We start from the raw sequence: 12,166 nt of genomic DNA, 5'->3' as shown, positions 1-12,166 counted from the left end.
ATACATTATTTAACTTATGTACATCCTTACAACTAAAATTGTAACTTTCTGTTTTTTGCTCTCATAGTCTAGCTTCAATACAGTTGAATAATTTTACCATATAGAAATTAAGCACATAAGATTATTAAACTTCTCCCATATATAGTGCATTAAGCAAGATAATTGGAAAGTTGAAGAAAGTGAGCTTTACCATAGAGATTTTTCTAAAATCTCTTTATTGGTTTTCCCGGAAAGTTAATAATGTAGTTTACATATCATTTAGCCAAAGTATGTTACTACTAAAAGTGACTATTCTAAGGCTGTTTGTATAAAGCATTAAATATATGTTCTTTTCCCCAAGGCTTTAAGTAGTATTTTTGATCTTTTTATGCTTTTGTTATTTGATTAGTTAAAAAAATTTTTTTCTAAATATTCAGACAAGTATCTATACTGACCAGAAGAGGAATTTCATCCTTTGCTTTCTATTTATTACTGTGAACATTACACTTTAAAAGTGGCTTATAATTAGAGACTGACGAATTTGTGTTTTCTTCAAACAGATGAAAACTTTATTCTCAAACATGACAGAGCGTTCCTTTTGTCAATGGCAAATCGAGGGAAACATACCAATGGTTCCCAGTTTTTCATGTGAGTAGGCATAATTCAGAGATGAGCTTTTCTTAAACAGAGAAGCGCTGTTCATGAGAAAGATGGTATAGTTAAACCAAGTTTAAATGCTCAAATTCTGCCAAATTGGACTTTGTTACTAATTTCTAACGTTACAGAAACTGGTAAGCTCTAACAACCGCCTCAGCGTTCAGCATATATCCTCCATTTGAAGAATGGTACTTAAAAGATGTAACTTGAAGATGTACGTTATTTTCAAAGTATGTTGTCGTCTTAGGAAAGGAAATTGGCTTTGACTTAACAAATTTGGGGGCTCAGTTTACCGAAACTAGATTGGAACATAAACTATTGATCAGCATTTAAAAATTGTTCATAGACTAGGACTAATGTGCCCTTGGCCTGGAGAACAGTTGTTTTGAATAAACCATTGTGTGGTTGCTTTTTCCCTTATTGTTGCTCTTTGAGCTAATTTGAGAGAGGTACCATTATTTTCTGATACTGTACAGAGATGAGTGACTTTGCTATTGCATCAGCATTGTAAAAAACTTAAATCTCTTGAGATCTCTATGCATAATTGAATTAAACCAATATTGCTGTCATTTCCACCAAAATTTATGAGATTGGCACTCAGGAAACTTCAGAATGCTAAATTTGCTTTTTAAAAAAACAAAACACCTTTTCATGTACGTACAGGCACAACCAAAACCTTACTTGGCATATTTTTAGTTATATTCTTATCTAAAGCTACTCTAAAACCTATTTATATTATAATCCCAGGATTTAAAATAGGAAAGATAATTGGCTAGCATGAAGTTTAATGCTTTTGATTAGAAGTAAATCTCTACAGTTGTACTATATATGTTGGAGAAATATTTTATTCATGGTTTGCCAGAAAAAGTTCTTGTCATCTTTCTGAATGGACGAGTATGAATGGCGCTTCCCTGTCTTTAAAGGAGTAAATTTTTCATGTAAAGTAAATCTCACATTTTAAATTTGTCTGCAAAATAGATTTCCAACGTGATCTGATAAAGTTCAGATAAGGGGCATTCTGTTCCTAAGAATGTCCTAAAAATGGAAAGCTGATGGAAGATGACAGTGCTTGGAGCGTGCAGGAAAAAAGGAAGACCGAAATTTGTTCCTAGATCATGTTTTGATCCCCTAGAACAGTAGTTATTAATACTCCTCTACTAGGGTATTTTTCTTTCTTTAACCTTCTTAAGGGCCAAAAAAAAGTAGTGGGAAATATCTTGAAAAACTTCCTTTATAGTAATTTAATATAAAGCTATTTACTCTTTGATTGAGGTTTCCCATTTCCATTTTTAAGCTTATCTGAACTGTGAACATGATAAACTAATGAAATTCATTGGTCAAGAAGCTACCATCTGAGGGCTCTAAAGTTTCTTTTAGATTTCCTTTTTTTATATCAGTACATTAAAATTTATCAGGTAGCAGCAGCTTCTTCCCATTGTTACATACCATTTAGCTTGTTTAATCGAACGTGAAGAGTAAAAACCGGTGTGCAGGTACATACATTAATTAACATCCAGTATATGACGAGGTTCTCCCTTCAAAAAATTGGTTTTCTGTGTTATTTAGTACTTGCTTAAGTCTTTTGTAGGAATGCTTAGTATCAAAATTATGGCCATTGCTGTTTCTACATAGTTTAATTTTACATTGGACTGCTATTTTTGGCAAGGAATGCCAAATGAAAATTGTAACATCCGTGAATTAGGATTAAAAGTTTTAAGCTTGTCTTCATAATTAACTGTAGATGGCACTAAAATCACTCTGAACTTACGTTGAAAGAAAATTTTCTACTTTTAGTTTGAAATTTGCTTCTAGAAATAACTTTGCAGTTAAAAGTAGTCTTGGAAGTAATTTAGTGTTTTTGTACATACAAAAAAAAATTCTTATCTTTTTTTAAGGAATTTTTGTGGCATGTGCTGTTTTGTGCTGGCTGAAAGTACCGGTTCCCCATGGTTGAAGGATAAAATAAAACTAACATTCACCTTTCTAAACAAAACACTTTCTGTTATAGAAAGGGGAAATGGAGATGGTGGCCCATAAAAAGAAAAATCTTTGAAAATCTCTGTCTTGCAAGCCCAAATCCTTTTGGAGTTGGAAGTAGTGTAAAAGTATAATGTACTGTCTTCAAGTTGTGTCTGTGATCCCAGCTAAACTCTAAAAGCTGCGGCTGGCTGCGAGGGCGGGCAGTGGCAGAGTCCTCTGTGGGCTGCCCCAGGGTGGTGAGGGTGGTGAGGGTGGTGCTGAGCTTCTCCCTCTCACCACAGCTCTTCCTGGGGCGCCTCAAACAGCTATTCTGCATTCCAGACAGGAAAGGGTAGTGTGAGAATGGGTGGGAAAACGCCAAGAACTGCCTTGATAGGTCCAGTTTTACAGGCTTAACAAGGACTTTTACTACATCCTTGCACAATTATATTTGTAGTTCATACTGTAATTCTACTACTTTGTCATTCCTAAGGAGTAAATTTGGTGCTATTACTGTATTTGCAAAATATTTCTCGAGGACTCTTGTGCTTTGTGCAGTAACTATTGTCTTCATTACTGAAGCATTTAAAACCTCCCCTTCCTAAGGCATACATAATTTTTATTAAACATAATTGTGCACATATTGCTTTCTTTGGATGTAACAATCAGGTATATGACAAAAACCAGATTTTCTTCTATAAAGCCATTCGTAATTTTTGCAGTAACTGCTTATATCTCCTGCTGTATCAGTCATAATGATTTTGCTTTGGGGGGCCTACTATTTCTTTTTGAAATAGTACTGCTCAAGAAACATGGAGGAAGTGATACTGTCCCCATGATTCACTGAGGAAATAATGGTTTGTTCATGTTGAAGTATTTTTGAAGGACTTCAAAGACCTGGAACCAAAATAGTAACCAAGTTAACTCAGTATTTAGTCATTTTTGTTCTTTTTATTATTTATTTGTTGAAGCCAAACACTAGGAAGAAACCATAATAAGAGCAATAGAATTATAAAGTCTTAGAGTGGAAAAGGATTTCAAGATCATCTCGTCCAACCTTTTCCTTGTATAAGTAATGCAAAGATAAAATGACACACAGAAACATTTTTCATTTCCTTTGGCTTCTAGTAATAACGGTCTGTTAATTCTCTAATTTTCATTGTTTTTCTATACATTCATCAACAAGATAAAGAAGGTATTACATGAAGTAGTCATTAAAAAGATTAGGTGGTTTATAGCTCTGTATTAAATAACTATATCTTGGGTTAGAGCTACTATTCTAGCTATCAGGAGACCTTGGTTCTAGTTTTATTGGCTATTTACCTTGAGTTAGTCTGTCTTTCCTTTTTGGCTTATGAAGTATCTGTCCCATTCTCAAAGATAAAGTAAACATTTTGGCATGAAAATGTGGACATAAAAGGAAGAAAGTGTTTTGTAGGTTGATCCTCAGTTTCTGAATATGTGGAATGATTTGTGTGTAAACATTGTCTTGCCTAAAGGAAAATAGTTGTAATTGCCTAATTTACATCAGTCTGAAAGGTGCTGCAAAGAAGCTTCAGGCTCATTTGCCTAAATTAGGCAGCAGTCTTCATCAGCTGCGAACAGAACGTTGACGTGGTGGTACACTTGTCTCCCTTCACTTGGTCTGTGCCACCTTATGTACAGCCATGTAGTAGAAAGACCTGCAGAGCTTTGGAGAACAGTCTCTGTCGTTGGCCACTGTCAGTGGTCATGATAATTATAAAAATTTAAGAAAACAAGATAATGTGGAAAAGTCAAACTTTAAACAAAAAGTGTTAACGCGTATAAATAGGACTGTGGGAGGAAAATATAAAGTAGTTCCAGGATATGTCCTAACCAAACTTAGAAATGGCTGATCACCTGAGTGGGAGAGAAGTGCTGATCGTTTCAGAGCAGAGCAAGGGGAGGTGAAGACCGGTTTGGTGTTAAGGGGTTTATAAAGCTGTGCTGCGATTTGGGGTAGCAAAGGTAAATTTGGGCAGAAATGGTTTTCCCTCCACATATTCATGAATCTGTATGAGAAGAAATGCTAGTAAGTGTCAGTAATCTGGGAGGTTCTAGTTTTTCCTTCCTTTTTGGGGGTAGTATCTTTATGTGTACATTGCAGGATTTTTCATCAACAAAGATGTTGGTGAAACTTAAGCATAAACCAAGTTCTCTGAGTATCAACTGCCATCTGTAACATCCAGTCTTAATATCACTTAGTGTTATGTGACATATGTATTAGCAACCTGGAAGGAATTTTGTATCTAGTAGTGTTTGATGTGTATTATGTTAACATTAGTGCTGAATTTTTGAAAGCTCTCTATTTGGTGACTTTTGGAACACATAGGGAGAGCTCTATAACATGGCCCTTACACAAGCTGTGTGTCTCACTATCATTTGGTGCCTCTTCCATGATGGTGTGGTAGTTTCAGGGGTTTAAGGAAAAAATTGCATGTTCAAGGCTACAGTAGACAGAAATAGGTTATCTTTATGTTCATAGTACTTTACACCTGGAGTCACTTTTTTTTTTACAACATTCATTGAAAACAGCACATTATTTGAAACATCATATTCTTCTTTTTCCTTTAAATATTTTTTATTGTTATGTTAATCACCATACATTACATCATTAGTTTTTGATGTAGTGTTCCATGATTCATTGTAACATCATATTTTTGACAGTAATTCATGTATCAGTGCCTTTATAAGAAATTAAAGCTTGTTTTTAAATATTTCAAGATTTAATAGTCTGAAACCTTTATAAAGAATTTTGTCCACTATATATAATACGGATTTTGGTCTGAGTATACTAGATATGTTTAAAGTTTAATAGATTTAAAGTTGGTTAGACTGTGTATTTTTTGAAAAAAATTTTTTTACAATGGGGGAAAATCAGAGATTAGGTAGGAAAAGCAAGTATCATGGCCAAAATTTGATAGCATACTTTTATACTTTCATCTCTCTTGCCTTTTTATCCTTTGAGGAGATCCTAAAAATTCTAGTTATGCTGCTTTATTGTTTTATTATTATTATTATTTTCGGGGACTTAACAACCACAGAAGTGTTGAACAGAAACTATGGTCCTAATTTTGCTCACTTATTCCTAATAGTGGTCTGTTGTGTGTGATGAAAAAAAGATTTCAAATGTAGACACATGAAAGATTTTTAACTACTTGAAGTGAATTACTAAAAAAAGAAGAGAAAGTTCCCTGAAATTTTGTTTTGAATTCTCTTAACTCAGTCCTTTTCATTGACATTTTTGCTTTTCACTGGTAGTAACTGCTCCTAGGCATTCAGATCTTTATATTCATGTATGTACTCAGGATACATTACTCTTTTTTTGAGAAAGATGTTGGTTGACTTAGCTAGTTTGTAGGATTTGCAAAGCAAAATACACTGTTTGGTTATTCACACTCTAGTGTTAGAATATTAAGGCTCTGAGCAGATTCCCACCTTCACCACAGTGTTTTTCTTAAGCACAGTTTGTCTCTACATACATATCCTATGTGAAAGAAAATTTAGAGCCCTCCATTTTAAAAAAGCTTTCTTGCTTTGCATAAAACTTGAAAATATTTAATTTCAAAGTTATATTGATATTAAAACATAGATTCAGTCTTGTCTTAAAAGTGTATTACAATTTATTTCTTGCCATTTTTGTGTAAAATTTACAGAAAGAGTGTTACACCGTGCGCTCCAAAGGTAATGTCTCATTACTCTAAGGCTCTCTTTTTCTTTCTTTGCCTTTATCTCTTTAATCCTATTGTTATGTGCATTGAACCATTGTAAGAAAAACTTTCTGCTTGATTTATAGCAGCAATACATGTAAAACAAGTGTGTTTTATTGTTCGCGGTTAATCCTGGGAAATACATTTCCCCACCATGTTTCCACACCTCTTCTGGGGGAGGGTGGGGAAAAGGGTGTATTGTATATAATGGTTTAGATTTCATTTCAGTGCAGAACTGTTAATTGCTGTATAAGACCAAAAGCTTCTTTGATAATGGTATAATAATGTAGATTGTTTTTTGGAGTAACAGTGACACTTTTCAGTGTCTAGGATTTACAAAGTTTAAATGAATCCTTATGCATATATTTTTAAATTACGTTCAGGGGGTGGAGGAAACTGGAAAATCAGTGTCCTAAGTGACAGGAGAAAATGGAAATGTGAAAATATTGAAAGCTTTTATAAATTGAAATGTTCTTTGTGGTTCTTTCTCCTTTAGGTATGTTTTCATAAGCATGTATAAACTTAAATATTTATGGTAGTCTCTGGCCATGAGGTCTGAATTTATTGAGTGTCACCACTGCATGGGTCTTTTCCACTATATAGTTTTGAAAGATCAGTACATTTAAGAGTTGGTGGGATGAGATCTCTTTGGTTGAGTAGGATTGAATAGCTGGGACCAAGTGTATCATTTCTGCCTGCCCGTTTGGCAGTGTCCTCTGTTTATCCATGTCTGCTGTCGGCCTGGTGCCAGTATGCCTGCTTTACACTGTTATTTCTACTCCTGGAATGTAGGCTAAGAACCCCGAGGGGCTTCTTTGTTAAGGTACTTTCAGTATTCTTAATATGTAGTCTAACCCGATTTAAGTATACATTTGTATTTCTGCCTCCTGAATTGAGGATGCAAGTGATGGACTTAATTATTCACACCAGTGTAGGCACAGCAAGCCAGCTGAAATTTACCCCTGCAATAATTGTTCTTATCTTCATTTGTTTTCTTCACTATTGCAGTAAAGGACCAAGTTTTTTTGTCTTCAGTTGTCATTTGAATTCAAAACAAAACTGGAATCTGTCATAAACGTAGTGATTCCATCCTGAAATTGAGTCTCAAGGGGTATGTTGCTATCTCACGGCAGTTAGCTAGAGTGTTCTCATCTCTCACCATTTGCTCCAGAGTTTTGCCATCAGGTGGTTTTTACAGGACTCCTATTAGCCAATGTGGCAAACTGAATTGGGTTCTGTGTGTTTTAGAAAAATCCGTAGGCTTTTCCCCGAAAGATGTGAGAGTTGTGAAAGAAAGGATCAAGGAAGGAGGAGGAATATACCTAATCAATAAACCACTCCTTGTTTTCACTGCTACGTATTTGAAATCGATCCCTTAACATTGTAGGACATTTTTATCTTTACAAATTTTACCTCTTACATCTTTCATATAATGGAATCACTGTCTAGCATATGTACTCATATCTTCCTATCATAAGCGTGTTTTGGTAAAGTTTTATATATATGGGAAGCACATTTCCGTCTTAAAGTTATTATCCAAAGTAGTTTCCGGATGCTAGTTTAATTATTTAAGCATTAGTTCCTCACCTGCTTGCCAGATTTTGTCCTTTTTTTCTTTCTTCTGTTTTTACTCATTTTTACTATTATATTGGCTTGAATTACAACTTCTCAGTCTTCTAAGGAGAATTTGAGACTTTGTGGTTTTAAAACTCAGGATTGCTTTAAATTCTGGAACTTCTTAAATTGACAATTTTTAAAATTAAATTCTGTAGTGCTTTTACAGAACTGAATATTCTTAATGTAAGTATAAATGCTACCATTCCTTGTAGAATAATGATTTTTAACATTGTTGTGAAGGTTAAAATTGTGTTTTGTTGAATCATGTATCTTAGAATTGCCTTAAAAGGAATATAAAAATTGATATGGGAGCTCCTAGCACAGTTGACTGCTTTAAGCATGGCCTGATAGCCAGTGTTCTTTCTCAAATTCTTCTGTTTCTCATTCTTACAAACTAAGATTTTTGTGGTACATCCTTCTGAGTCTAGTTATCTGCTTTTGAATTTTCACTGCAATTCACATATTGTAAAGATTTGTGACAATGCTAAGGGAAACCACCAGTTTGGGTTCAAAATGTCTTAACCAAATATACCCCATAGACTTCCCAAGAGTGACTATTGGCCAGTTTGTGACTGTAGAAGCAGCAGGTTGGGCATTTTCTGGGCCATAGAAATGTAAAGTGTCTATAATGTTATCCATCATTACTTACCATGTCAGAAGTGTTGACAAAGGGAAGGTTTGCTCCCTATTGCATTTTTAGGGTTGCTGTGAGCGGCAGAGCTTCACCTTAGGTGGGAGGGGCAGGAAGTTCTGGAAACAGGACTCCTAAGGCCTACCTCCATCTGCCTGCCTAAAAGATCCAGACTGACTCAGTATGAGAAATAACAAATAGCAGAACTCATTTAAGTGTAGAGGCCAAGTATTGATCACACTTTTCTTTCCTTAGGGCAAATGATAGTACTTTTTATTTTCTTTAATTATCTTGATAAATTTTGAGTTTGTTTTTGCTTTTGTTGTTTTGGATTCGAGAGTAACTTTAATTTTAAGGTATTTTTATGCTATTTCAAAGTTGTTTCATACATATGTATAGGGATAGTCTTCATATAGGAGAAATAAATACAACTTTGTAATTCATTATTATCTTGAGCGATTTTTTTTTTTAACCAGTAAAATGGCTACTGTTGCTGTTGGTAAGGTTTTTAAGTGTAGATGTATACCACATTTAACTTGTTCCCTATCTTTTTATCTTTACCTCTTTGTTCTCTACATGCTGTGCTCTAAACCCTTCTGCTCTGTTCACCTGAACACCTGGTTTTTGCCATCTTTGTGTTGATGTTTCTTACACAGTACCACAAAACCTGCTCCACACCTGGATGGGTAAGAGTGACATTTTATTACCTTGGGGGGGTGGTTTGGGTGGCCAGTCCAATACAGGTTGGACCATGGGTGACTCAAGGGGGTGCTCTTGATCTCTGGGTTAATCTCTCAAAGCCAGGCCCCTCCTTAAGGATCACAGGTTAGTCAGTCTTGAGACCTCATAACTGTCATGTCACTGAATGGGGTCTTTATCTGGGCCTATGGATACACCTCCCAGTCGTGCTCTCTTGAGTGACTCTGTAACAATAGTTTCCGAGTATTAAGGGCAATCTGACTGTTTTCAGACTCTTTACCTTAAAAAAAATATATTGTTTTAGGCAGAAAACTGAGGCTTGATTTGAGTAATTGTTGTTGTTTGTTCCTTTTACGAAGCAGATTTCAAGTTCCAATTCCCTTCTAGTTGTTTCATTCATCAAACACTTTGCTTTTCTATTAAGGTCTGTAGACATGTCATGTATAACAGTTGTGATTACTGCTTATGGCTTAATAGGGATCAAACCAGTTCCTTCTCGAATTTGTATTGTGACAGGGTTCATGTCGTCTTTGGATTAGTTATTTCTGGTTTTGAAGTAATCGAACAGATTGAAAATCTGAAAACGGATGCCGCAAGTAGACCTTATGCAGATGTGCGAGTTATTGATTGTGGGGTGCTTGCCACAAAATCAACAAAAGATGGTAAGGGTTTTTGGGGAGTGGAGGGAGCTAGGATATATGTAAAACACGTTGACGACTATAACTTAAACATACTTACTGGATTTTAGTAGTGGAGGAAACTATACAAGTTGTATGGCAGTAGCCCCGATGCTTCTGTATCATACTTTCTATCCAAGTCATGTACAAATCTTATCAAATCTCCCTTCTTTTTACTTCCCCCTGCTCTCAGCCTTGTCCAGACCTGGACGACTGCAGTAGCCTCATACCTATCCTGTTTACCTCTGTCCTTCTCTATAATCTTTTCTCAGCGTAAATTCCTGACTGGTCTCCTTGCTTGTACTCTTGATCCTCTGTAATCTGTCCTTAACAGCAACCAGAGTGATCTTCTCCAAGGGCTCCCTTAGTCAGCCAAAGCTAAAGTCTTTACTTGGTCTGTAAGGCATTCTGCTCTCTGCGGTTTCTCTCACCTCTTCCCCCTCATTCATTGTCCTCCCAGCCACGTTGACCTTGACTCAGACACACCAAGCACGCAGGGACCTTTGTGCTGGCTGTCCCCACTGTCTGCAGCACTCTTCACCCAAGTATCTGCATGACCCCTTACCTCACTTCCTTCAGGTCTCTGTTCAGATGTAATTTTCAGTTACCCCCTGACTCTCCGTATTCCCTTTATCCTGCTTTTTTTGTGTTTCTGTCCTAGCACTTAACCATTTGTCATATTATGCAGTTACTTATTTTCTTACCTGATCCAACTAGAATATAGGCCTTATGAGGGCAAGGGCTTTGTTACCTTACAGTCTCAGCAGCACGTTGTATTATTAACATGAAGAAAAGTTTATTTAAATTCTGTCTTTAGTTTTCCGTTCGTAAAGCATGTTTTATGATACTAGGCAGTCACATGTTTTACTCTGAACAGTAGGCACTGAAATCCAGTATTAATATTCTTGTTAATATTTCTTAAAAGTTTTTGAGAAAAAAAGGAAGAAACCAACTCATTCAGAAGACTCGGATTCCTCTTCCAATTCCTCTTCCTCTTCAGAATCTTCTTCAGAAAGTGAAATTGAACATGAGAGAAGCAGAAGAAGGAAACATAAGAGGCGGCTAAAAGTTAAACATTCTAAAAAGAGACGAAAGGAAGCAAGCAGTTCAGAAGAGCCAAGGAATAAACATATAATGAGCCCAAAAGGGTAAGTGTGAAACACCAAGGGGAATCTTAAGCTAAAAAAAACCACACACACCCTGATGGGGAAAGCATGTGCAGTTGTGTAAACTTAGCTTTATAATCTGTTGTTGAAAAAAGATAGTATTTTTTGGACTTTAATTTGAAATTTGACTATTCTAGGAGTAGCACAGACATTTCATAGCAAAGATTTATGTGTTGGCAGGTGAAAAAAAAATCCTTGAAACTTAAGTTTTAGGATCATTTGACATTTTCATAGCAGAATTTAGTACTGTGGTATTTAGTACTGTGTTCATGCTTTATATGTTCTTTAATATCTGAAATGCAAACATTGCACATTTTAATTGGTGGCATGCTTTGTTCTCTCTAAGTCACTCTGAGAGGAGTGATACCAATGAAAAAACGTCAGTTGATTCAAATGCTAAAAGAGAAAAGCCTGTGGTCCGCCCAGAGGAGATTCCTCCAGTTCCTGAGAACCGATTTTTACTGAGAAGAGATATGCCTCTTGTCACCGTGGAACCTGAACCGTAAGTAGGGTGATTAACCCTGTTGTTTTCATTTCTGTGAATGATAATTCCATCAGCTCTTTGCGGTTCCACACTCATTTATTGAGCATGAACTGTAGTCAGAGCGCTTTGAACGATACTGTGTGAGATGCCAGGTTAATGAATGACACGTACCCTACCTTTCGGAATTCACATTCTACTAGTAGGGAAGGGGGTTGGGCACATAGGCCAGGGGAGAAGTTCTTACTGGAGCTCTGGAAAGATTTCATTACTAATTTTTTTTTTTTTCTTGGCTTTTCATTAGAGGTGAGATTTGGTTGCCACAACAGAGGGTCAGTTGAACTGTTTGGATTCAACTGAATGATAAAACATGAATTTGAATAGTGCAATTTGAATAGTGTAAAATTAACTGCATGGTGATTGGAGTACAATTTAGCATCATAAGTATGTGACTCTTGCTAATAACTTGCTCAGTGATAACTTCTCTGCATTGGGAAAGATAATGTGTGGCTTTAGATTTGGCCTCAAAAAATACTATGTAGTATATTTTGTGTTACCTCAAGTTTAGA

At 35.8% G+C, this 12,166-nt stretch overlaps 1 protein-coding gene across 5 annotated transcripts in view; it reads left to right on the top strand.

The window, feature by feature from the left end:
* The window catches only part of NKTR (natural killer cell triggering receptor), a 53,670-nt gene that overhangs the window by 24,235 nt on the left and 17,269 nt on the right, over positions 1-12,166 (top strand). For 3 of the 5 annotated variants that reach the window (XM_025883522.2, XM_025883511.2, XM_025883529.2), the window contains 5 exons: positions 540-627; positions 9,231-9,260; positions 9,790-9,935; positions 10,876-11,098; positions 11,463-11,618. In XM_025883522.2, the coding sequence (XP_025739307.1) occupies positions 540-627; positions 9,231-9,260; positions 9,790-9,935; positions 10,876-11,098; positions 11,463-11,618 (643 nt within the window). Of the gene's footprint in view, positions 1-539; positions 628-6,282; positions 6,301-9,230; positions 9,261-9,789; positions 9,936-10,875; positions 11,099-11,462; positions 11,619-12,166 lie in introns of those variants that run through there. The other 2 variants (XM_073901311.1, XM_073901302.1) reach the window with 2 other exon arrangements.

This window comes from Callorhinus ursinus, unplaced genomic scaffold (assembly GCF_003265705.2).
Source record: "Callorhinus ursinus isolate GAN/ISIS: 27379988/994484 unplaced genomic scaffold, GSC_fseal_2.0 scaffold1, whole genome shotgun sequence".
NCBI classification, from domain to species: Eukaryota; Metazoa; Chordata; class Mammalia; order Carnivora; family Otariidae; genus Callorhinus; species Callorhinus ursinus.
This window is presented reverse-complemented; position numbering and strand designations above follow the sequence as displayed.